The sequence below is a fragment of the Bubalus bubalis genome, chromosome 6 (genome assembly GCF_019923935.1).
Source record: "Bubalus bubalis isolate 160015118507 breed Murrah chromosome 6, NDDB_SH_1, whole genome shotgun sequence".
NCBI lineage: Eukaryota > Metazoa > Chordata > Mammalia > Artiodactyla > Bovidae > Bubalus > Bubalus bubalis.
Genome location: NC_059162.1, coordinates 99,689,909 through 99,712,218, shown reverse-complemented (window position 1 = coordinate 99,712,218; position 22,310 = coordinate 99,689,909). Strand labels below are relative to the sequence as shown.

General features: G+C 38.5%; 1 protein-coding gene across 5 annotated transcripts in view; it reads right to left on the bottom strand.

The window, feature by feature from the left end:
- The window catches only part of LOC102395384 (phosphatidylinositol 3-kinase regulatory subunit gamma), a 103,965-nt gene that overhangs the window by 37,131 nt on the left and 44,524 nt on the right, over positions 1 to 22,310 (bottom strand). For 3 of the 5 annotated variants that reach the window (XM_044945071.2, XM_044945072.2, XM_044945070.2), the window contains 3 exons: positions 3,805 to 3,933; positions 3,447 to 3,555; positions 1,455 to 1,553 (listed from right to left, as the gene is read on the bottom strand). In XM_044945071.2, coding sequence (XP_044801006.2) covers positions 1,455 to 1,553; positions 3,447 to 3,555; positions 3,805 to 3,933 — 337 coding nt within the window. The remainder of the gene's footprint in view (positions 1 to 1,454; positions 1,554 to 3,446; positions 3,556 to 3,804; positions 3,934 to 22,310) is intronic. The other 2 variants (XM_044945073.2, XM_025288820.3) reach the window with 1 other exon arrangement.

Below are 22,310 nucleotides of genomic sequence, written 5' to 3'. Positions count from 1 at the left end.
TAAGCTCACCTTGGGAGAATGAATACTCACTCTTGGGAGAAGAGAATGAAGCCCAGTTCTGAGCCCTGGAATAATCTCAAATGAGTTAGGAAGAACATTAGGCGAGTGTGATGTCAGAACAGCCAAGACAATAAACTGTTTCTAAGAAGACATGTCCATGACTAATGCTGCTAAGAGGTCAGAAAGGTAAGAAGAGAGAAGTGGCCATTGGTCTAGCAGTCCGTGAACAGCAGTAGAGACAGAAGCCTGACTGGAATGGGAAAAAATTATGTTGAATGAATCACTGCAGAACATGGATTATTCCTCAGCACAGCTTAAGTCCTAGCTTCATTAACTTCTTAATGTCTTTACCAGAAGCTGATATATAGTAATCCCAAATTTCTAGGATAAAATATGGGATTATTTTTCCTAAAGATGCTAGGCTGGAAAGGCGGCAAAGAGACAAATAAGTCTGAGTTTGAACCTGTCCTCTGACACTTACAAGCTAAGTGTCTTTAGGACAAGTTTCTTAACCAAGTTAAGCTTCAGTTGCTTCATCTATAAAATGGAAATATTAATGGTATTAATGATACCTTCCTCATAAGATTGTTTTGATATAGATACTGCATGTAAAATGTACAAGGAAGTTGTTATTGTTGCCATTATTCTTTAGACAGTCCCTTTTTAAAAAACAAAACAGAATGCAAGACCTTATTGTCCTTGTTGTTGTTTAGTCACTAAGTGATTTCCAACTCTTTTGTGACCCCATGGACTGTAGCCTGCCAGCCTCCTCTGTCCATGGGATTTCCCAGGCAAGAATACTGGAGTGGGTTGCTATTTCCTTCTCCAGGGGATTTTCCCAGCCTAGGGATCAAATCCACATCTCCTGCATTGGCAGGCAGATTCTTTTATTGTCCTTAGGCTATGTTAACAGTTAAAACTAAATGTAGAAATATCTAATACAGTTTCCCTAATCTATTTAGTTATACATCCCATCTTTGTAAATATAGACTGATACATCCACCTTATGAGATTCTAATATGCCCACACGGATGGCATTAAAATTGTCTTATTTATGTTGAGTTTTACTCTCTGAAGTCTAGATTAAGGAAAACGATAGAGTTATTGGAGGGGTGGATTCCCAGCATATCATTAATAACTTTAGGCTGTGCCCATGATTCTACTTCACTCATAAAGTCAACAGTATACATCTTACTTCATCATATTTAGGGATTTCAAGGCTTTTTGTTTTACTGCTATATAAAAATAAAAATTGTTGCCTTTTTAGTATTAATTTAAATATTTAAATGTGTAGGAAAAAGATAGTTAGCCAAACAACTAAAATTATGTATCTAAATTAAATAAAAATATGAAAAAATTTGTATATAAAGATTTAAATAAAATATAGGAATCTTTGTATACCAGAAATACATCATGCTAGTCGAACACTAGACAAAAGGCTGAAAAATACTCACCGCAAGGTCAAAGTGTAATCTCCCTGCATTTTGGTTGAGGCATCTCTGACCAAGAAGGTACCATCTGGCATGTCCCGCAATTTGTCATTTACCTCCTCCCTGAAGAAAGGAATTATAGGAAAAAAAAATTTTTTTAATGTAAGTGTTGGTTGTTTTCTTCACATATTATCACTAAGACGAATTGGGAGGTGGGGTCTAAGATTATAGAATCATGGGGGCTGTCAGAGGGCATTTAGTTCCTCCCCTAGATATGCTTTTGTTTTGATTTTTGGTGTTTTGCAATCCCAGGATGAGTATTTGATTTTTAAACTCTTCCAGGTTTCAACTGTCTGTAGGGAATACCTGTTTCCATTAAGCCTTTAGGGCTTCCTTAGGCAGGTATGAACATGTAGAGTGTCAGAAAAAAACAGCAGCTGTTTAGAAAGATTAAGTTTAAGCAACAGTGGCAGCTGGGTCAGATCAGAGTGGGGATAATTTACTCAGTTCACAATCTTTCAATAATATTCTCCAATTTGAATTTATACTGACAACAAATTTCTTCTGCAGAGATGGTTTAGGACTTTAAGGAACAACACAAGAAGACTCAAAGAAAATGGCAGGACATAAAAGAACCCTGAGTCACAGAACCGCATGGTCTTAAAATATAAATTAAGTAGTATGTAAATATAGTAGATCCTTTTTTTGTACATTGCTAAAATTTAAATTTTATGTTTAATATCAAATATATTAAGTCTTTTTCAAAAAATTAAATACAGAATTACTGTACGACCCAGAAATTCCACTTCTGGGTATATGCCCAAAGAACTAAAAGCAGAATCTTGAACATTTATACACCAATGTTCATAGCAGCATTATTCACAATAGCCAAAAGCTAGAAATAACCCAAGTATTCATCAAAGCCAAATGTCCATAAGAATGAATAAATTAAAATGTGGTAGGTATATATAATGGAATATTATTCAGCCTTAAAAAGGAAATTCTGACACATGCTACAACATGGATTAACCTTGAAGACATTGTGCTCAGCGAAACACGTCAAACACAAAGAACAAATGTTACATGATTCCACTTATATGAGGTACCTAGAAAAGTCAAATTCACAGAAAGAGGAGGCAGGTGCTGGGGAAAACAGAAGGAAAAGTGAGTTAGTGCTTAATGAGTACAGAGCTTCACTTTGGGAAGATGACACTTTCAGAGACGGAGGGTAGTGATGGATGAACAATAATGTGAATGTACTTTATGCCACTGAGCTGTACATCTTTAGATGGTTAAAATGATATGGAAAAAAAATAAATGAGTGCTCCTTTGGTAATGGGAAAGTACAGACAAGAGAAAGAGGACAAGCATATTGAGGAATACAGAAGCAACTTGAAATCTGATTTGGCAAAAGTAGATTTAACTTTTTAAAAACAAGAAAATACAATATTTGAATTTAAAATATATATATGTATTTATCTATAAAATACAGATGTATCTTTTTTTCCTCTCTACATTCAGAGTTTTCCAAAACCACATTTTACCCAAAAAGCAAATCTGTCCTAGAGTCCTGTTTCTCAAAAGGAGGTGAAGAGACATAAAAATCAACTGGGAGGTTATACATGCAGATTCCTGAACCCTACTCCATTGATTTTTATGTGTGAAAACATTGAGGAACCATTACCTTAGAAACAGAAACATAAGGAAAATTAAGCATAAATATTTTATCCCAAAACACATACATCTATCCTAAATGTGTAAGTTTCACTTATTCAGAACCCTATCCTCAATACAGTATTAAAAGTAATAACCATACCTACAATTTAAAGATTATCTTGTCTTTTTTTGTGTGTGGGAAGAAAACTATTTAGAAAATTTAAAAGGTTCTCCTACACAGGTTTTTAAATGGTAATCTTTAAATGACAACTTGTGGGGCATTAAAAATATTTTTTTTAACTACTAATCTCAAGAATTATTTTTTAAACTCCATTCAACTATAATACTTAGTCTAATTACCTTGAAATATCCCCCCAGTACCATTCTGCATCCTGAAGAGAAACAGAACTGTCCTTTATTCCATTTGTAATGGCTGAAGTCATTGGCTTAGGTGGCTTTGGTGGAAGAGCTAGAAGAGAAATTAACATTATTATTTTGTAATGTAAATTATTATTTGCTTTCTAATTTCCTCAAATACAGTTCATTAACCAATGTACATTAAGGTTCCAGATAATTATAAATCAAAATAAGGATTATTTTATGTTAAATGTTAAACATTTGCCAATGAAAGAATCCTTTTAGAACTCTACCAATAATTGCCTGAAAAAATGAAATATTCAAGCTATCTGTGTTTTTTTCCTTCTTATAAAATACTAACTTTTTGTTGGATGCCTTTCCTCTAGGACAGGGTGGGGGGTAGAGAACATCTGTGCCACCCTTCTTTCAAGGTGGCACTGTGAATGAGTGGCACTCCTTTCTTCCGTGCCATCAATCGAACCCATGCTCCCTGCAGTGGAAACATGGAATCTTAACGACTGGACTGCCAAGGGAGTCCCCTCAAAATCTGTATCATTAATGCTTCCAGGTATTCATTATCAGTCCATCAGAGTGAGATGAAGTCTATCACCCTTGCCTTAGGTAGAGGAGTGAATGAACTGCATGAATAGACATCACCCAAAATGGCTTTGAAAGTAGTGAGCCGACTCAGCTCAGTTTCCTGGTTCCCAAATATATGTATTAAAAATCTACCATATGCAAGAAAGTGTTAAAATAGTGGGGATACAGACAAAAGGAAGCCATGCACCTGGCCTTGAAGAGCCTTGTGAAGATGTTCACTGTAACAGATGTAATTAAGACTCTCCATCTGGAGGATGCCCACTTTTGTCAGGCACAATGGGGCTCCCTGGCCCTCTTGTTTCTTCAGTCCTGGCCAATCTGTCCCCTATTTTATTATTTACCAATAATCATCATGAACCATTTTGTCTCTAAATTTGAACATCACATCCTATGGCTTTTGTTTTTCACGGTATGCTCTTTCTCACTACTTTCCACAGTCTTCTCTGTACTTCATTTTTAAGTGTTTTATTTAAAAACACTGGCTAGGCACCAGAGCCTAAGTAGCTGAGGGCTCAGCCGCTTGGTCAACAGGAAAAGGAGTAGGGGGAAGCAGTTATTTAGCAAGCTATTCAAGTGTGTGTTTATACCTATATCTTTAAAATAAAAATAAATAAATCAACAGTGTGTGAACCGTGAACTTCCAGATGTTCAACTAGAAAAGACAGAGGAACCAGAGATCAAATTGCCAACATGCACTGGATCATTGAAAAAGCAAGAGAGTTCCAGAAAAACATCTACTTTTGCTTTATTGACTATGCCAAAGCCTTTGACTGTGTGGATCACAACAAACTGTTGAAAATTCCTCAAGAGATGGGAATACCAGACCACCTGACCTGCCTTTTGAGAAATCTGTATGAAGGTCAAGAAGCAACAGTTAAAACTGGACATGGAACAACTGACTGGTTCCAAATTGGGGAAGAAGTACATCAAGGCTGTATATCTCCACTTGTGGACAAATGGTTGGGGTGGGGTAAACCAAATACCAAATGAACCTGGAACATCATGTTGTGACAAAAAGTAACCAAATATTCAAAGAATGAGGGGCCATGACAAAACAACAAAGTAACCAGCTTGAAGGGGCTCCTACTACCCAATCTGGAATGATCAGAGCATCAATACAAATAACAATAGTAAGGGAATATAAACCAGTAAACAAAACAGGAATCCATGTGTCCACACAGATGTAAACAAATAAATGAAAAAATAGAAAGATTAACGCAGAAGCTTTATATAATCTTGAAGGCCTTCCCACAAATGCTTATTAATCAGCAAAGTAAAAAGGTTAATACAATAGTGGAGAAACTTGGGAAACAAACCTTATTCAAGCAATCAAGGTAGCTACCAACAGTAACGATGAGATCACAGGCCACCAACAGGATGCACCAAGGACACGACAAATATACATAAACTGAATCCAGTCATAAGTAAACATCAGACGAACCAACCACGCTAGAAAAACATTCTACAAAAGAACTGGCTTGGAATCTTCAAAAACATCAAGGTCGTGAAACTCAAGAAAGACTGAGGGACTGTTCTAGATTAGGGAAAATCTAGAGAATCATGCCAATTAAATACAACATGTGAGTCTGGACTGGATCTTTTTGTTATAAAGGACATTACTGGGACAATGGAAAAACCTGAATGGAATCTGAGGATGAGACGGTAATAATGCATCATTGTTCATTTTCTGATTTTGATAGCTGTGAGAGTCCCCTAGACTGCAAGGAGATCCAACCAGTCCATTCTAAAGGAGATCAGCCCTGGGATTTCTTTGGAAGGAATGATGCTAAAGCTGAAACTCCAGTACTTTGGCCACCTCATGTGAAGAGCTGACTCATTGGAAAAGACTCTGATGCTGGGAGGGATTGGGGGCAAGAGGAGAAGGGGACACGGAGGATGAGATGGCTGGATGGCATCACTGACTCAATGGACATGAGTCTGGGTGAACTCCGGGAGTTGGTGATGGACAGGGAAGCCTGGCGTGCTGCGATTCATGGGGTCGCAAAGAGTCGGACATGACTGAGTGACTGATCTGATCTCTGATCTGATTGTGGTTATGTTGGAGAAAGTTCTTATTTGTGGGAAATACAAACATGGACATCGTGGACTATCATGTCCTCAACCTACTCTAAATGGTTCTAGAAAGCAAGTTATTTCTATTGTACATTCAACTTTTCTGTAAGTTTTAGATTGCTGAAAAACTTTTTTAATTAACAAAAAGTTAAAGATAATATTGTGGGAAAAAGGGAACAACACGAATATAAGAATGTAGTTGGTCCCCTTTCTCATACTGTACGTATTCAAAAATTAACTCAAAATGGATCAAAGACCTAAATGTTAACAGCCAAAACTATTAAACTTTTAGAAGAAAATAAGCTTGTCTTCATGACGTTGGATTAGACCACAGTTTCTTAGGTATGACATCAAAAGCACAAACAAGAAAAAGTAGAAAACTGAATTTCATCAAAATTTAAAATTCTGTGCTTCAAAGGACACCATCAAGAAAGTGAAAAGACAACCCACAAAATGGGAGAAAATCTTCATAAATGATATATCTGATAAAAATTGTATCTAGAACACATAAAGAACCCTTGCAACTTAATAACAAAAAATGACTAAAATTAAACATGGGCAAAGAAAGCATCTGAACAGACATGTATCCAAAGAAGATACACAAATGGCCCACAAGCACATGAAAAGATATTCAACAGTATTAGCCATCAGGGAAATGAAAATGAAACCAATGAAATACCACCTCATACCTACTTGGATGATTATAATCAAAGAAACAGATAACAACAAATGTTGGTGAGGATGCAGAGAAACTGGAACTCTCAATACACTGCTGATGGAAATGTAAAATGAATCAACTGGCTGGAAAACAGTCTAGCAGGTCTTGAAAAGGTTAAATGAAGAGTCACCACATAACCCAGCAATTTGGATCCTAGCCACATATTTTAAAAGAAAGAAAACATAAAACCATACAAAAAACTGGATACAAATGTTCAAAGCTGTATTACTTACAGTAGCCAAAAACTGGAAACAACCCAAATATCCATCAAAGGTAAATGAATATATAAAATGTAGTGTGTATGTATGTGTGAATATACATACATATAAGTAAATATTATTAGGCAGTAAGAAGGAATAAAAACATGTGGTAACATGGATGAACCATGAAAACATTAGGCTAAATGAAACAAAAAGCAATCATGCAAGCCATATATTGGATAATTCCATTGTCCAGAACATGAAAATCTACAGCAACAAAGTATATGGTTGTGTAGGGTTGGACTAAAGGGGGAAAGGGAATGACAGCTGTGTATGCAGGTTTCTTTGAGGGCAATGAAAATGTTCCAATTGCTTGCGGTGGTGGCTGCACAACTCTGTGAATACACTAAACACTACTGAATTGTATACTTTTTAAGTGGATGAACTGAATGGTATGTGAATCACATTTCAAAAAAGCTGTTATTTAAAAAAACAAATATCAGACTTCTAAAATGACTAGATGGGGAGAGCTTGCTATAATCCATTCTTTTTTTCTAAGTAGCTACTTATTTATACCTATCTTCTTCGAAAGGGATGTGGCATATAAAAGTAGCTACAGTTGGAAATATAATTTTACAGAATTTAAAATTCTTCTACTTATAAGGATTAATAGTTTAAACTTGTGCTATACAAAAGCACTGTGCTATTACTATGCAAGGTACAAAGACAAGACACTTAAAAGAAATCTAGAGGGAATGACACTTAGAAACACATGACCATAATTCTCAGCAGAACAAGGCGAATACTGTAATAAAAGTAAAAGTAAGGTGCAATGAAAACACAGTAAGAGCAACTGAAACCCAGCAAAAAGAACAACTGATTCTCTCCTGGGAAAAGTTCAAACACTGGGCTTGTCAAACCAAGTCCTCACTGAACTGAATGCCATGACCAGCACGGCCCAACAGAAACCAGTTTGGCCCAACAAGAACCAAATCACGGAAAGGAACCACGAAGACTTGCTGCTGTCTGTATTCCTTCCCTGGGGGAGCTCTATACAGAACTGAGTTGACCAGCAGCACAGGGAAGCTGCTATTTATGGATAACGACAGTTCTGTGATAGCTCCACTACCAACAAACAGATAATGGCCATGTCACATCTATTACAGGCGGCTGCCCACAGCCTCCTTGTATTTTTTCTCATCTGCAGAAATATAAGTAGAATGAAACAATTACAGAGCTGTTTCTACATAAAGTTGCTAAAAGAACACAATAAGAAGGAATGAAATGCTGGCCTATTTTTACAACCTATCATCAATCCATATGTATATAACAACTATTTATTGAATACCTCCTATGTTCTAAGAGCTAGAAATATGGCAATGAACTAGATAGACACAGTCTTTATACTTATGGACTTTGTAATCCCAAAGTATAAACTTCAAGATAATTCATCACTACACCATCTTCTCACTGCTGATCATTCCATTATGTCCTCTGGAGCAACCTCCTAGATTATTCCCCCCATATTCTAATTAAATAAACTATTCTGTAACTTGAATGTCTTCCCAGGAAGTGTTTTTTCCCACTTCTTAGCCATCTCTGAAGTTTTGCTCTCCCTAAAGACACTTCTAACCTGGCAGCCCATTCTCGTGGAAGGTTGCTCATTTTCCTACATCTTGTATACTCAAGGCCTCTGTTCTTTAGCGCTCAGTTTTCCCAGAAAGCCCTCTCTTCCTTCATCCATACAACTGACATTTCCTTGACCTTCTTTTAATCTGTACTCTCATCTACTCCCATAGCTTCTATAAATAATACCTATATACTGACCCCAAAACAGTATTTCTAACTACAGCGTCTTTTCTAAATTTCTGATTATCCAACAGAAGACACCTAACATGTGTCAAGCACTGTAGCAGGCACAGTGAATCAGAACAGTACCTTTCACACTTTAATGTGCTTATAAATCACCCAGGGATGCTGTAAAATATAGAACACTGATTGCTAGGTATGGGTTGGGGCCTGGAATTCTGCATTTCTAGCAAGTTCCCAGGTAATGCCAATGCTGCTAGTCTAAGCTTTTCAGTAATAAGGAGCTTACAGATTCTCTTTGAAAAGTTTTTATGGAGCTAAAAAAAAAAAAAAATTAGGCAAGTATAGAACAGTAGCTAAAACACAGTAGATTAAATACATGTGATTCTTCAGTCCCTCTATTAATTATTCCAAATTGGCAATAAAATTCATATTTTAAAGGTGTAAGCAGCAATGGCTGTGCTTTGCTGGAGCAGCTGTGAAGAGATACCCCACGCCCAAGGTACGAGAAACCCAAGTAAGACGGTAGGTGTTGCAAGAGGGCATCAGAGGGCAAACACACTGAAACCATACTCACAGAAAGCTAGTCAATCTAATCACACTAGGACCACAGCCTTGTCTAACTCAATGAAACTAAGCCATGCCCGTGGGGCAACCCAAGACGGGCGGGTCATGGTGGAGAGATTTGACAGAATGTGGTCCACTGGAGAAGGGAATGGCAAACCACTTCAGTATTCTTGCCTTGAGAACCCCATGAGCAGTATGAAGAGGCAAAATGATAGGATACTGAAAGAGGAACTCCCCAGGTCAGTAGGTGCCCAATATGCTACTGGAGATCAGTGGAGAAATAACTCCAGAAAGAATGAAGGGATGGAGCCAAAGCAAAAACAATACCCAGCTGTGGATGTGAGTGGTGATAGAAGCAAGGTCCAATGCTATAAAGAGCAATATTGCATAGGAACCTGGTTTGTCAGGTCCATGAATCAAGGCAAATTGGAAGTGGTCAAACAAGAGATGGCAAGAGTGAATGTCGACATTCTAGGAATCAGCGAACTGAAATGGACTGGAATGGGTGAATTTAACTCAGATGACCATTATATCTACTACTGCGGGCAGGAATCCCTCAGAAGAAATGGAGTGGCCATAATGGTCAACAAAAGAGTCCAAAATGCAGTACTTGGATGCAATCTCAAAAACGACAGAATGACCTCTGTTCATTTCCAAGGCAAACCATTCAATATCACAGTAATCCAAGTCTATGCCCCAATTAGTAACGCTGAAGAAGCTGAAGTTGAATGGTTCTATGAAGACCTACAAGACCTTTCAGAACTAACACCCAAAAAAGATGTCCTTTTCATTATAGGGGACTGGAATGCAAAAGTAGGAAGTCAAGAAACACCTGAAGTAACAGGCAAATTTGGCCTTGGAATACAGAATGAACGGCAAAGACTAAGAGAGTTTTGCCAAGAAAATGCACTGGTCATAGCAAACACCCTCTTCCAACAACACAAGAGAAGACTCTATACATGGACATCACCAGATGGTCAACACCGAAATCAGACTGATTATATTCTTTGCAGCCAAAGATGGAGAAGCTCTATACAGTCAGCAAAAACAAGACCAGGAGCTGACTGTGGCTCAGACGTGGAACTCCTTATTGCCAAATTCAGACTTAAATTGAAGAAAGTAGGAAAAACCACTAGACCATTCAGGTATGACCTAAATCAAATCCCTTATGATTATACAGTGAAAGTGAGAAATAGATTTAAGGGCCTAGATCTGATAGAGTGCCTGATGAACTATGGAATGAGGTTCGTGACATTGTACAGGAGACAGGGATCAAGACCATTCCCATAGAAAAGAAATGCAAAAAAGCAAAATGGCTGTCTGGGGAGGCCTTACAAATAGCTGTGAAAAGAAGAGAAGCGAAAAGCAAAGGAGAAAAGGAAAGATATAAGCATCTGAATGCAGAGTTCCAAAGAATAGCAAGAAGAGATAAGAAAACCTTCTTCAGCGATCAACACAAAGAAATAGAGGAAAACAACAGAATGGGAAAGACTAGGGATCTCTTCAAGAAAATCAGAGATACCAAAGGAACATTTCATGCAAAGATGAGCTCAATAAAGGACAGAAATGGTATGGACCTAACAGAAGCAGAAGATATTAAGAAGAGATGGCAAGAATACACAGAAGAACTGTACAAAAAAGATCTTCACAACCCAGATAATCACAATGGTGTGATCACTGACCAAGAGCCAGACATCCTGGAATGTGAAGTCAAGTGGGCCTTAGAAAGCATCACTATGATCAAAGCTAGTGGAGGTGATGGAATTCCAGTTGAGCTATTCCAAATCCTGAAAGATGATGCTGTGAAAGTGCTGCACTCAATATGCCAGCAAATTTGGAAAACTCAGCAGTGGCCACAGGACTGGAAAAGGGCAGTTTTCATTCCAGTCCCAAAGAAAGGCAATGCCAAAGAATGCTCAAACTACCGCACAATTGCACTCATCTCACATGCTAGTAAAGTAATGCTCAAAATTCTCCAAGCCAGGCTTCAGCAATATGTGAACCGTGAACTTCCTGATGTTCAAGCTGGTTTTAGAAAAGGCAGAGGAACCAGAGATCAAATTGCCAACATCTGCTGGATCACAGAAAAAGCAAGAGAGTTCCAGAAAAACATCTATTTCTGCTTTCTTGACTATGCCAAAGCCTTTGACTGTGTGGATCACAATAAACTGTGGAAAATTCTTCAAGAGATAGGAATACCAGACCACCTGATCTGCCTCTTGAGAAATTTGTATGCAGGTCAAGAAGCAAGTTAGAACTGGACATGGAACAACAGACTGGTTCCAAATAGGAAAAGGAGTTTGTCAAGGCTGTATATTGTCACACTGTTTATTTAACTTATATGCAGAGTACATCATAAGAAACGCTGGACTGGAAGAAACACAAGATGGAATCAAGATTGCCGGGAGAAATATCAATAACCTCAGATATGCAGATGACACCACCCTTATGGCAGAAAGTGAAGAGGAACTCAAAAGCCTCTTGATGAAAGTGAAAGTGGAGAGTGAAAAAGTTGGCTTAAAGTCAACATTCAGAAAACGAAGATCATGGCATCTGGTCCCACCACTTCATGGGAAATAGATGGGGAAACAGTGGAAACAGTGTCAGACTTTATTTTGGGGGACTCCAAAATCACTGCAGATGGTGACTGCAGCCATGAAATTAAAAGACGCTTACTCCTTGGAAGGAAAGTTATGACCAACCTAGATAGCATGTTCAAAAGCAGAGACATTACTTTGCCAACAAAGGTTCGTCTAGTCAAGGCTATGGTTTTTCCTGTGGTCATGTATGGATGTGAGAGTTGGACTGTGAAGAAGGCTGAGCACCGAAGAATTGATGCTTTTGAACTGTGGTGTTGGAGAAGACTCTTGAGAGTCCCTTGGAATGCAAGGAGATCCAACCAGTCCATTCTGAAGGAGATCAGCCCTGGGATTTCTTTGGAAGGAATGATGCTAAAGCTGAAACTCCAGTACTTTGGCCACCTCATGCGAAGAGTTGACTCATTGGAAAAGACCCTGATGCTGGGAGGGATTGGGGGCAGGAGGAGAAGGGGACGACAGAGGATGAGATGGCTTGGATGGCATCACTGACTCGATGGACGTGAATCTGAGTGAACTCTGGGAGTTGATGATGGACAGGGAGGCCTGGCGTGCTGCGATTCATGGGGTCGCAAAGAGTCGGACACAACTGAGCGACTGATCTGATCTGAAGCATTCAATACCAAAAGCAATCAGAGGAAACAACATCAGATGATAGCAACAAAACTTATAACACACGAAGAGCAACCAAATGAATTTGACTTGGTGATTGCAAAAAACTGAAACCTAAGCCTGAAGAGAGAAAATCCAGTAAAAAAGGAATCACACCACTGTACTCTGTAAAGACCAGGACTTGGAGGCACACTGTATCTCTAAAGGGAGAATTGAGGGAAGGGGCCAAAAATAGGAGAACTGACTGAAAGTGTACACACACTCAGCTAGATCCCCAGTTCTCCTCCCAGTCCCCATGCAATCAGACAACTACCTCTCCCTCCCCCTACACCAAGGCTACCTGTCACTCATCAGGTCACAGAAACAGTTATAGAGGCTCTGGACTCAGGGAACACCAAGTCCAACTGGGTCAAGAGACAAATCCTTTACTGAAAACAGCAAAGTTAAAGAAAAGTCTACTAAGTAGGTAGATTTCCCAAACCCCTTCCCCATCTCAGTTCTCTAAACAATAAGCCACTAAGCTTCTACCCCAAGATACGAGTTAGGGAGATTTTTCTCTGGAGAAACTGAAAAGATCTCAGCTGTGAAGCCCATGCTAAAGCCTCATGCTCCAGAACAAGAGAAGCCACCACAATAAGACAATAGCCACAACTATTCTCACCACAACTAGAGAATAGCCGCCATGCAGCAAGATCCAGTGCAACCAAAAACAAATATAGATAAAATAAAATTTTTAAAATAAATAAGTAAAATAAGATGCTCTTTAAAAAAAGATATTCATCATCTTAACACCTTTCAGTGAAGGCCTCCAGTTACTAAGTCCTTCCTACTTACATGGAGCTTCAATACAGCTATTCCGTATCTTATTCCTAAATAAGAACAAACCCTTTAGGGACTTCCCTGGCGGACCAGTGATTAAGACTCGACACTTCCACTGCACAAGTTCAATCCCTGGTAGAGGAACTAAGATCCCACATGCCGCATAGAACAATCGGAAAAAAAAAAAAAAGAGAGAGAGAGAGCAAAGTCTTTAAAAATCTAACATGCTACACAAGGACAAATCTTGAAGACACGTCTTCATGGAGATATGAAGAACCTTGAAGAAATAAGCCAGTCACAAAAGCACAAACATTGTATGATTCCTCCTATATGTGGTGCCTGTCATATTCATGGAGACAGAAAGCAGAATAGTGCTTGCCTACGCTGATAGGGAGGGGGACTGGGGAGTCAGTGTTCAATGGGTACAGAATTTCAGTCAGGTAAGATGAGACAGCGCTGGAGATGGATGGCAGTGATGGCTGCACAACAGTGTCAAAGAACTTAATGCCACAGACCTGGACGCTTAGAAACTGTTAAAATAATACATTTTACATTGTGCATATTTACCTCAGGGTTTTCAAAAAATAAAAATAAAAAACCATGAGACATATAAGGAAACTCACCAACATTAAAGAAGACCATAAATAAATAAATAAATAAATAAACAAAAGGAACTTAAGCATAAACCAAAAATTCAAGAAGAAGATTTCTACAGACCAAAAAAGTATATCAGAAATACAAAAGGAAATACTGCATCTATGAAATACAAACAAGATCTATACAAAGTAACATTAAAGAACAAGAGCCCTGATATACTACAATTATAAAACAGTTTTTAAAAAAAAACTTTAATGGACAAGCTAGCAAATAAAGTTAGAAGCAGAACAGAAAGAGAAAGTAATGAAAAATAGGAGAAAAGGCAAGAGAATTAGAGAATAAACTAAGACCCAAAACCGAATTAAAAGAGGTTCCAAAAAACAGAAACATTTAAAATAAGGGGAAAAAAATTCTTAGAAATGAAGGACATACATTTCCAAAGGGAAAGTGCCAAGAATGCCAAAAAATGAATGAAAAAGATCCATATCAAGGTACATCTCGGTGGAATTTCACTTAAGCAATAAAGAGAAGATCTTAAAATCTATCATAGCAGGGTGGGGTTGGGGTAGCGGGGGAAGGCTGATCACAAAGAACTAAGGCCTGAAATGTCTTTGGATTCCTCAACAGCAATATTGCAAATTAACAGTACTGGAGGGAAAACCTTCAAGTTCTAAGGGAAAATGGTTTTTCAACCAAGAATTATATATCCTGCCAAATTATCAATTACACATGAGGGTAGAATTGTCATTTTCAGACATACAAAGTCTCAGGAAACTTCTCTTAGTACCTTTCTTAAGAAGCTCCTTTACAATGTCCTCTAGCAAAATGAAGAAATAAACCTAGAAGAAAATGGTGTAGGATTCAGGAAAGTGGACACCAACACAGGAGAGAAGCAAAAGTAATCACTAGGACAACAAGAGTATCAGGATGATAGCTGGAAACAATAACTGGGATTCTAGCAAGAGAACAATGGGGGACTAAGGAGGTGTGTTGAAGGAAAAAATTAAAATAATAGACTATCTCATGTTTAACCCCCCTGTGATGAGTTTTATAGTTCTGTCATGGAATATGAGAATAACACTGTCATAAGCGCATAAAAAGAATCCAGCAAATGTTTAAAAATTAAGGCAATAATTAATTCCAAAAACATATAATAAACAAAATATAATCATAACATACAGACAACTTGAACACTACTTACACAGTCATAATAGTGTAAACACTAAAAGATAATTTGAGAAACAATGATAATTGTGATATAACTACACTGGAAAACGGGGAAAGGGAAAACGTGTGTATGGCATTTGTTGTTGTTCAGTTGCTCAGTCATGTCAGACTCTTTGCAACTCCATGGACTGCAGCATAGCAGGTTTCCCAGTCCCTCAGCATCTCCCAGAGTTTGCTCAAGTTCACGTCCATTGCATTGATGATGCCATACAACCATCTCATCCTCTGTCACTCTCTTTCTCCTTCTGCCTTCAATCTTTGCCAGCATCAGTGTCTTTTCCAATGAGTCAGCTATTTGCATCAGGCGGCCAAAGTGTTGGAGCTTCAGCTTCAGCTACTATATTTTATCAACTATGCATTCAAAGTTTAATTTACATCTACTTTATTTATACAGCAGAAATACTTTGTGCTACTGCACATCTCTTTCAAACTCTGCATTCAGCATATAACATTGGTAGCTCGAAATCAGCCCCAGGAGTATCTATACTTCTAGAATCAGCAAATACTACAAATCAGAGCTTGATTTACTGTTGTACTGATTGTCTACCAGGGGTCAATACATTATGGCCCTTTGCCTATTTTGTACAGTGCAAAGAATGTATTTTTACATATTTTTAATAGTTGGGAACACATACACACACACAAACCAGGCAACAGAGGCCGTAAGTGGCCCACAATGCCTAAGGGCTTCTCCAACAGCTCAGTGGGTAAAATATCCACCTGCAAGGCAGGAGACACAGTAGCCACGGGTTCAATCTCTGGGTCAGAAAAATCCCCTGGAGTAACCTACTCCAGTATTCTTGCCTGCAGAATCCCACAGACAGAGGAACCTGGCAAGTTACAGTCCAAAAGGTCTCAAAGAATCAAACATGACTGAGCAACTAAGCATACACAATGCCTAAAGTATTTACTACCTGGCTCTTTGAAAAAGTATGCCATCCCTGATCTAGACTTAAAAAAGTGATCAAAAAATGTTAATTCAGTGCAATAATCTTAACTCCATGGGCTACATCTTCAATGTAATAAGAAATCAGATGTTCAAAAACAAATGTACCTTCCTCATCACACCTGCTCCTCCTATCTACTCTATGCATTTGTCAAAACTCAGAACTGTACACCAAAAAAAGTAAATTTTACTATATGTAAACTTTAAAAAATTTGTCTTTAAATCATGTAGAACTTTTTAAATGAAGATGCCTTGGTCCAACTCCCTAGAGATTCTGAATCTGTTGATCCAGAATGAGACCTGGGCATCTGTGTTTTTTAAACACGACTGGCAATTCTGATTAAAGAACAAAAACAAAAACAAACTAGGGAAAGAACCCCAGTCCTAATCTCATAAATGCACTCTGACTTCTGTCTCTACAGTTTTCTCATTTACTCCAGTTCTCCCCCTGTTCTTCCACTTCTATGAGATTTCCAATTCCTTGAACTCATTACTTTCGATACAATGTTTGATCTCAAGGAATACTCTCATCTCTTTTATTCCTCCTATTCTCCTAAATGCACCTGCCTGGCAAGACCCCTATCACAGCTCAATCCATTTTCATGCTTTTTCTGCTCTCTCCTTAGGCTGCAAGATGGGGAAAATGTGGACACATTTTCCATTTGGTTTTACTAGTAATGGTCTCCAATCACACACAGAACCCCTCAATGCAATCCAAAAGACTTTCCCTAGATTTGCCTCTTTCTCACTCTTCACTATGGGTATTTTAAACCTTTTCCACCTTCCTCAAACATCATATTCCACCTCTCTTCACTCATCTTTTGGTAGACCTATATAACAGAAACAATAAACATATACTATAAATATGTTATATATTAATATATATGTTGTATATTGTATTATATTACAATATGTTGTATAATAAAAATATACTATATAACAGAAAAAATAAACATTGTGAACTGAGCTACTTCAGTTTTCTGCCATTTACCTATAAATATATATGCATCTATACCCATTCTTTATCTAAATTAGTCCTTCTACCTAATACTCCAGATCCCATCTCCTTTTACCACCAGAGGGGCAACAGTTCTCCAACACCCTATTCCTACTCTCTAGTCTCTCATGCTTTACTGGCTCCTTTCCTACAAGCTCATAAATACACCCAAATCTCTCAGCTACAGGCCTCCTGACACAAGTGGTTCTCTGGAGTTATAAACTCTTTTGCAAAGCTGAGGAAACCTTTAAGACTTCTGTCCAGAAGAAAATGTACACACGTACACAGTGTGCATATAATACCGACAGAGGAGGATCCATAAGTCCCAAATTAAGGACTCATATCCTATAACTTCTCTTTCTACCCAACTTTTATCAAAGAGCTGCACACTACCTGTGTCGCCATTTAAATTTCCTCTTGAATGCATTGCAATCCTGCCTCCCAACCCCACTGAAACATTTTTGCCCAAGGCAGTGACCCAATTGCTAAACGTGATAGACAGTTTTCATTCCTTGTCTGCAGCATCTCATACTACTAATAATTCCCTCCTCTTTGAAATACCCTCTTTACTCAGCATCAGACACCCTATACCTTTGCATGCTTTTTCTATCTCTCTGGTCATTCTTTCTAAACCTGTTACTGGCTCCTTTTCCCAGGCTAGCTGCCTCGTCCATCCCACCACTCTAGACCAAGACATCACAAACTGGCAATCCACAAGGCTGACTTTAGTGGTCAGAATTGTATTGTTTTGACCTCACAATTAGTATTTTCCCCCCAACTCTACTCCCAGAGTGTTTTGATTTCCCAATACTTAAAAATTAGGGAATTCCACATCAAAATCTAAGCCACAGTCAGTTCTCGGTCTTGTTTTTGCTGAATGTATAGAGCTTCTCCATCTTTGGCTGCATAAAACATAATCAATCCGACTTCTGTACTGAATATCTGGTGATGCAAAGAAATAGAAGAAAACAAGAGAATGGTAAAGATTAGAGATCTCTTAAAGAAAATTAGAGATACCAGGGGAACATTTCATGCAAAGATGGGCTCAATAAAGGACAGAAATGGTATGGACCTAACAGAAGCAGAAGATATTAAGAAGAGGTGGCAAGAATACACAGTACTGTACAAAAAAAGAGCTTCATGACCCAGATAATCACGATGGTGTGATCACCGGACTAGAGCCAGACATCCTGGAATGTGAAGTCAAGTGGGCCTTAGGAAGCATCACTACGAACAAAGCTAGTGGAGGTGATGGAATTCCAGTTGAGCTATTTCAAATCCTGAAAGATGATGCTGTGAAAGTGCTGCACTCAATATGCCAGCAAATTTGGAAAACTCAGCAGTGGCCACAGGACTGGAAAAGGGCAGTTTTCATTCCAATCCCAAAGAAAGGCAATGCCAAAGAATGTTCACACTAACACACAATTGCACTCATCTCACATGCTAGCAAAGTAATGTTCAAAATTCTTCAAGGCAGGCTACAACAGTACATGAACCGTGAACTTCCAGATGTTCAAGCTGGTTTTAGAAAAGGCAGAGGAACCAGAGATCAAATTGCCAACATTCACTGGTTCATAGAAAAAGCAAGAGAATTCCAGAAAAACATCTACTTCTGCTTTATTGACTATGCCATATCCTTTCACTGGGTGGAACACAACAAACTATGGAAAATTCTTCAAGAGATGGGAATACCAGATCACCTGACCTGCCTCCTGAGAAATCTGTATGCAGGTCAAGAAGCAAAAGTTAGAACCGGACAGGGAACAACGAATTGGGAAAGGAGTACATCGAGGCTGTATATTGTCACCCTGTTTATTTAACTTATATGCAGAGTACATTATGAGAAATGCTGGGCTGGATGAAGCACAAGCTGGAATCGAGACTGCCGGGAGAAATATCAATAGCCAGATGACACCACCTTTATGGCAGAAAGAGAAGAAGAACTAAAGAGCCTGTTGATGAAAGTGAGAGAGGAGTGTGAAAAAGTTGGCTTAAAGCTCAACATTCAGAAAACTAAGATCACAGCATCTGGTCCCATCACTTCATGGCAAATAGATGGGGAAACAGTGGAAACAGTGAGAGACTTTATTTTGGGGGGCTCCACAACCACTGCAGATGGTGACTCCAGCCATGAAATTAGAAGACACTTGCTCCTTGGAAGAAAAGTTATGAACAACCTACACAGCATATTAAAAAGCAGAGACATTATTTTGCAGACAAAGGTCCATCTAGTCAAAGCTATGGTTTTACCAGTAGTGATGGATGGATGTGAGAGTTGGACTATAAAGAAAGCTGAGTACCAAAGAATTGATGTTTTTGAACTGTGGTGTTGGAGAAGACTCTTGAGGGTTCCTTGGACTGCAAGGTGATCAAACCAGTCAATCCTAGAGGAAATCAGTCCTGAATATTCATGGGAAGGACTGAGGCTGAAGCTGAAGCTCCAATACATTGGCCACCTGACGTGAAGAACTGACTCATTAGAAAAGACCCTGATGCTAGGAAAGATTGAAAGTGGGAGAAGGGGATGACAGAGAATTAGATGGTTGGATGGCATCACTGATTCGATGGACATGAGTTCAAGCAAGCTCCAGGAGTTGGTAATGGACAGGGAAGCCTGGTTTGCTGTAGTCCATGGGTAGCAAAGAGTCAGACACGACTGAGCGACTAAACTGAAATGACATCAAAATCTTAATTTCAGGCTTCTCTTAAAAAACTGAAGGTCTGAAAATCCTAAACCCATATTGCTACAAAGCAAAAACTACTCCCTAGGGTCTCCCAAGATACCTAAGGCCAAGTTATCAGCTATCATTTTGATTTTGCTAGTGTAGCACATGTTTAAAATATATAGTCTGCTTCACTCATAGCTACCTGTATACAGTAAGTTTGCAACACTATGTTCTGTACACTTCACAGGGGTAGTTTCATGTTGTAGACCTCCAAATCTTATCTTCAGCCACCCAATGTCTACATGGTAAATCCTATATGTAATTCATTCTCAACACCTCTTCAAGGAAACTTCTCAAATGCCCTCTCTCTCCTGGCAAGACTCAGTGTCCCTATATTTGATAACCTGCTTGTTTATTCTTATTATAGTACCGGTCAGTCTCTATTAATATCTTGCTCTTTTGTGATTCCCAGTAGACTACAAGCTCCTAGTAAGAAGTGTACACTAGTCATCATTGTAACCTCAGTACCTAATACAGTTTCTAATAAATGTCAGAAGCTCCTGAGTATTTTGTTGAGTTAGTAATGAAATTTCCTGGTATACTGTGCTTAGTCGCTCAGTCATGTTCAACTCTGCGACTCCATGGACTGAAGCCCGTCAGGCCCCTCTCTCCATAGGGATTCTCCAGGCAAGAATACTGGAGTGGGTTGCTCTGCCCTCCCCAGGGGATCTTCACAACCCAGGGACTGAACCCAGGACTTCCACATTGAAGGTGAATTCCTTACCATCTGAGCCACCAGGGAAGCCCTCCTGGTATACTAATTCACCCTAAGTCTATCAAAGCAAACAAATACTACAAATCTTGCTGTATGGAGCTTAATGAAAAATACTGGGACCAAGATGCCTCTCCAGTGGGGACATATGCTAATATTCACTGAGTGTTTACTTACTATATAACAAGCATTGTTCTAAGTGCTTTACACATATTAGTTAATCTGACCCTCACAATAATCTTATAAAGGAAATACTATTATTATATCCACGTTACAAATACAAAACTGAAGCACAAAAAGATTAGATAGCCCATGCCCAACTAATAAGGATTGGAAGTGAAGTGAAAGTCACTCAGTCGTGTCTGACTCTTTGCAACCCCATGGGCTATATATAGTCCATGGAATTCTCCAGGCCAGAATACTGGAGTGGGTAGCCTTTTCCTTCTCCAGGGGATCTTCCCAACCTAAGGATCAAACCCAGGTCTCCCATATTGCAGGCAGATTCTGTTCCAGCTGAGCCACCAGAGAAGCCCTAATAAGGGTTGGAGCTACATTTTAACCACTTCAAAGACTACCTCTTTCTTATACAGGAAGGAATGATCCTTTCTTAAGAAAATAATCTACAACATGCTTTGGGAGATGCTTTTGAATGAAAGTGGTCATCCCTTCATAAGTCAACATCCTAAATAAATAAAATAGAGAAATGTTTAAATGCAAATGCCAAAATGAAGTTTTGATACATGCCATGAGCAATTCTTACTGGAGAGAAAATAAAAACTTAACATGAAATGCCATATACACATATTGAACATAAACTTTTAGATTAACATAAGGACTTATAAAAGAATTCAATATTATCCAACAAATTTTTTTCTGTGTAACAGAAAATGATGCTTAAAAGCCTTATTAAATTGTGGCAACTGGTAATAAAGAACATTCAAACCAAGTGAACTCAGCATTCTAAGAAAATTAATTCATGGTTAATGTATAACAAAGAACTGCTAGAATACAGAACAAAGCTACTGGCCTATGAATCAAAGGACTTGGGTTCTAATCCTGGATTTGCCCCAATCAATTGCGACCAAAAAGGGCCTTGGAGTGAATGGCAGTTTGTTTGTTTTTGGCTGTTGAGCAGCCATCTGCCCTTCTTTTTAACAGTACTGCCCTTTCACCTGGTAGAATGACTCCTTCCCTGTACATGTCTTGATAAATCAAGGTTTCCTGTTATCCCCAAGGCTAAGGGATTCAGGGATGGACACATAATTTGAATAAAGCAAACTGAATCTCTTCTCACAGGACTTTGAAACCTGAGTAAAATGACGTAAAAGTTGGATGGGACTGGAGGTTCCAGCCAGAAATTAGGCAAGAAAAAGAAAGAAAAGGCATCCAAATTGGAAATTAAAAAGCAAGAGAATACCGTGGTGGTCCAGTGGTTAAGATTCAGTACATTCACTGAGATGGCCTGGGTTCAATCCCTCCCTGATCAGGGAACTAAGATCCTGCAAGTCAGGCAGCATGGAAAAAAAAAAAAAAGGCAAAACTACCTCTATTTGCAGATGACATATTCTAAATATAGAAAATCTCAATCAAAAATAAAACAAAAAACTACTAGAGCTAATAAACGAACAACTCAATCTGAAAAAATAGGCAAAGGACATGAATAGATA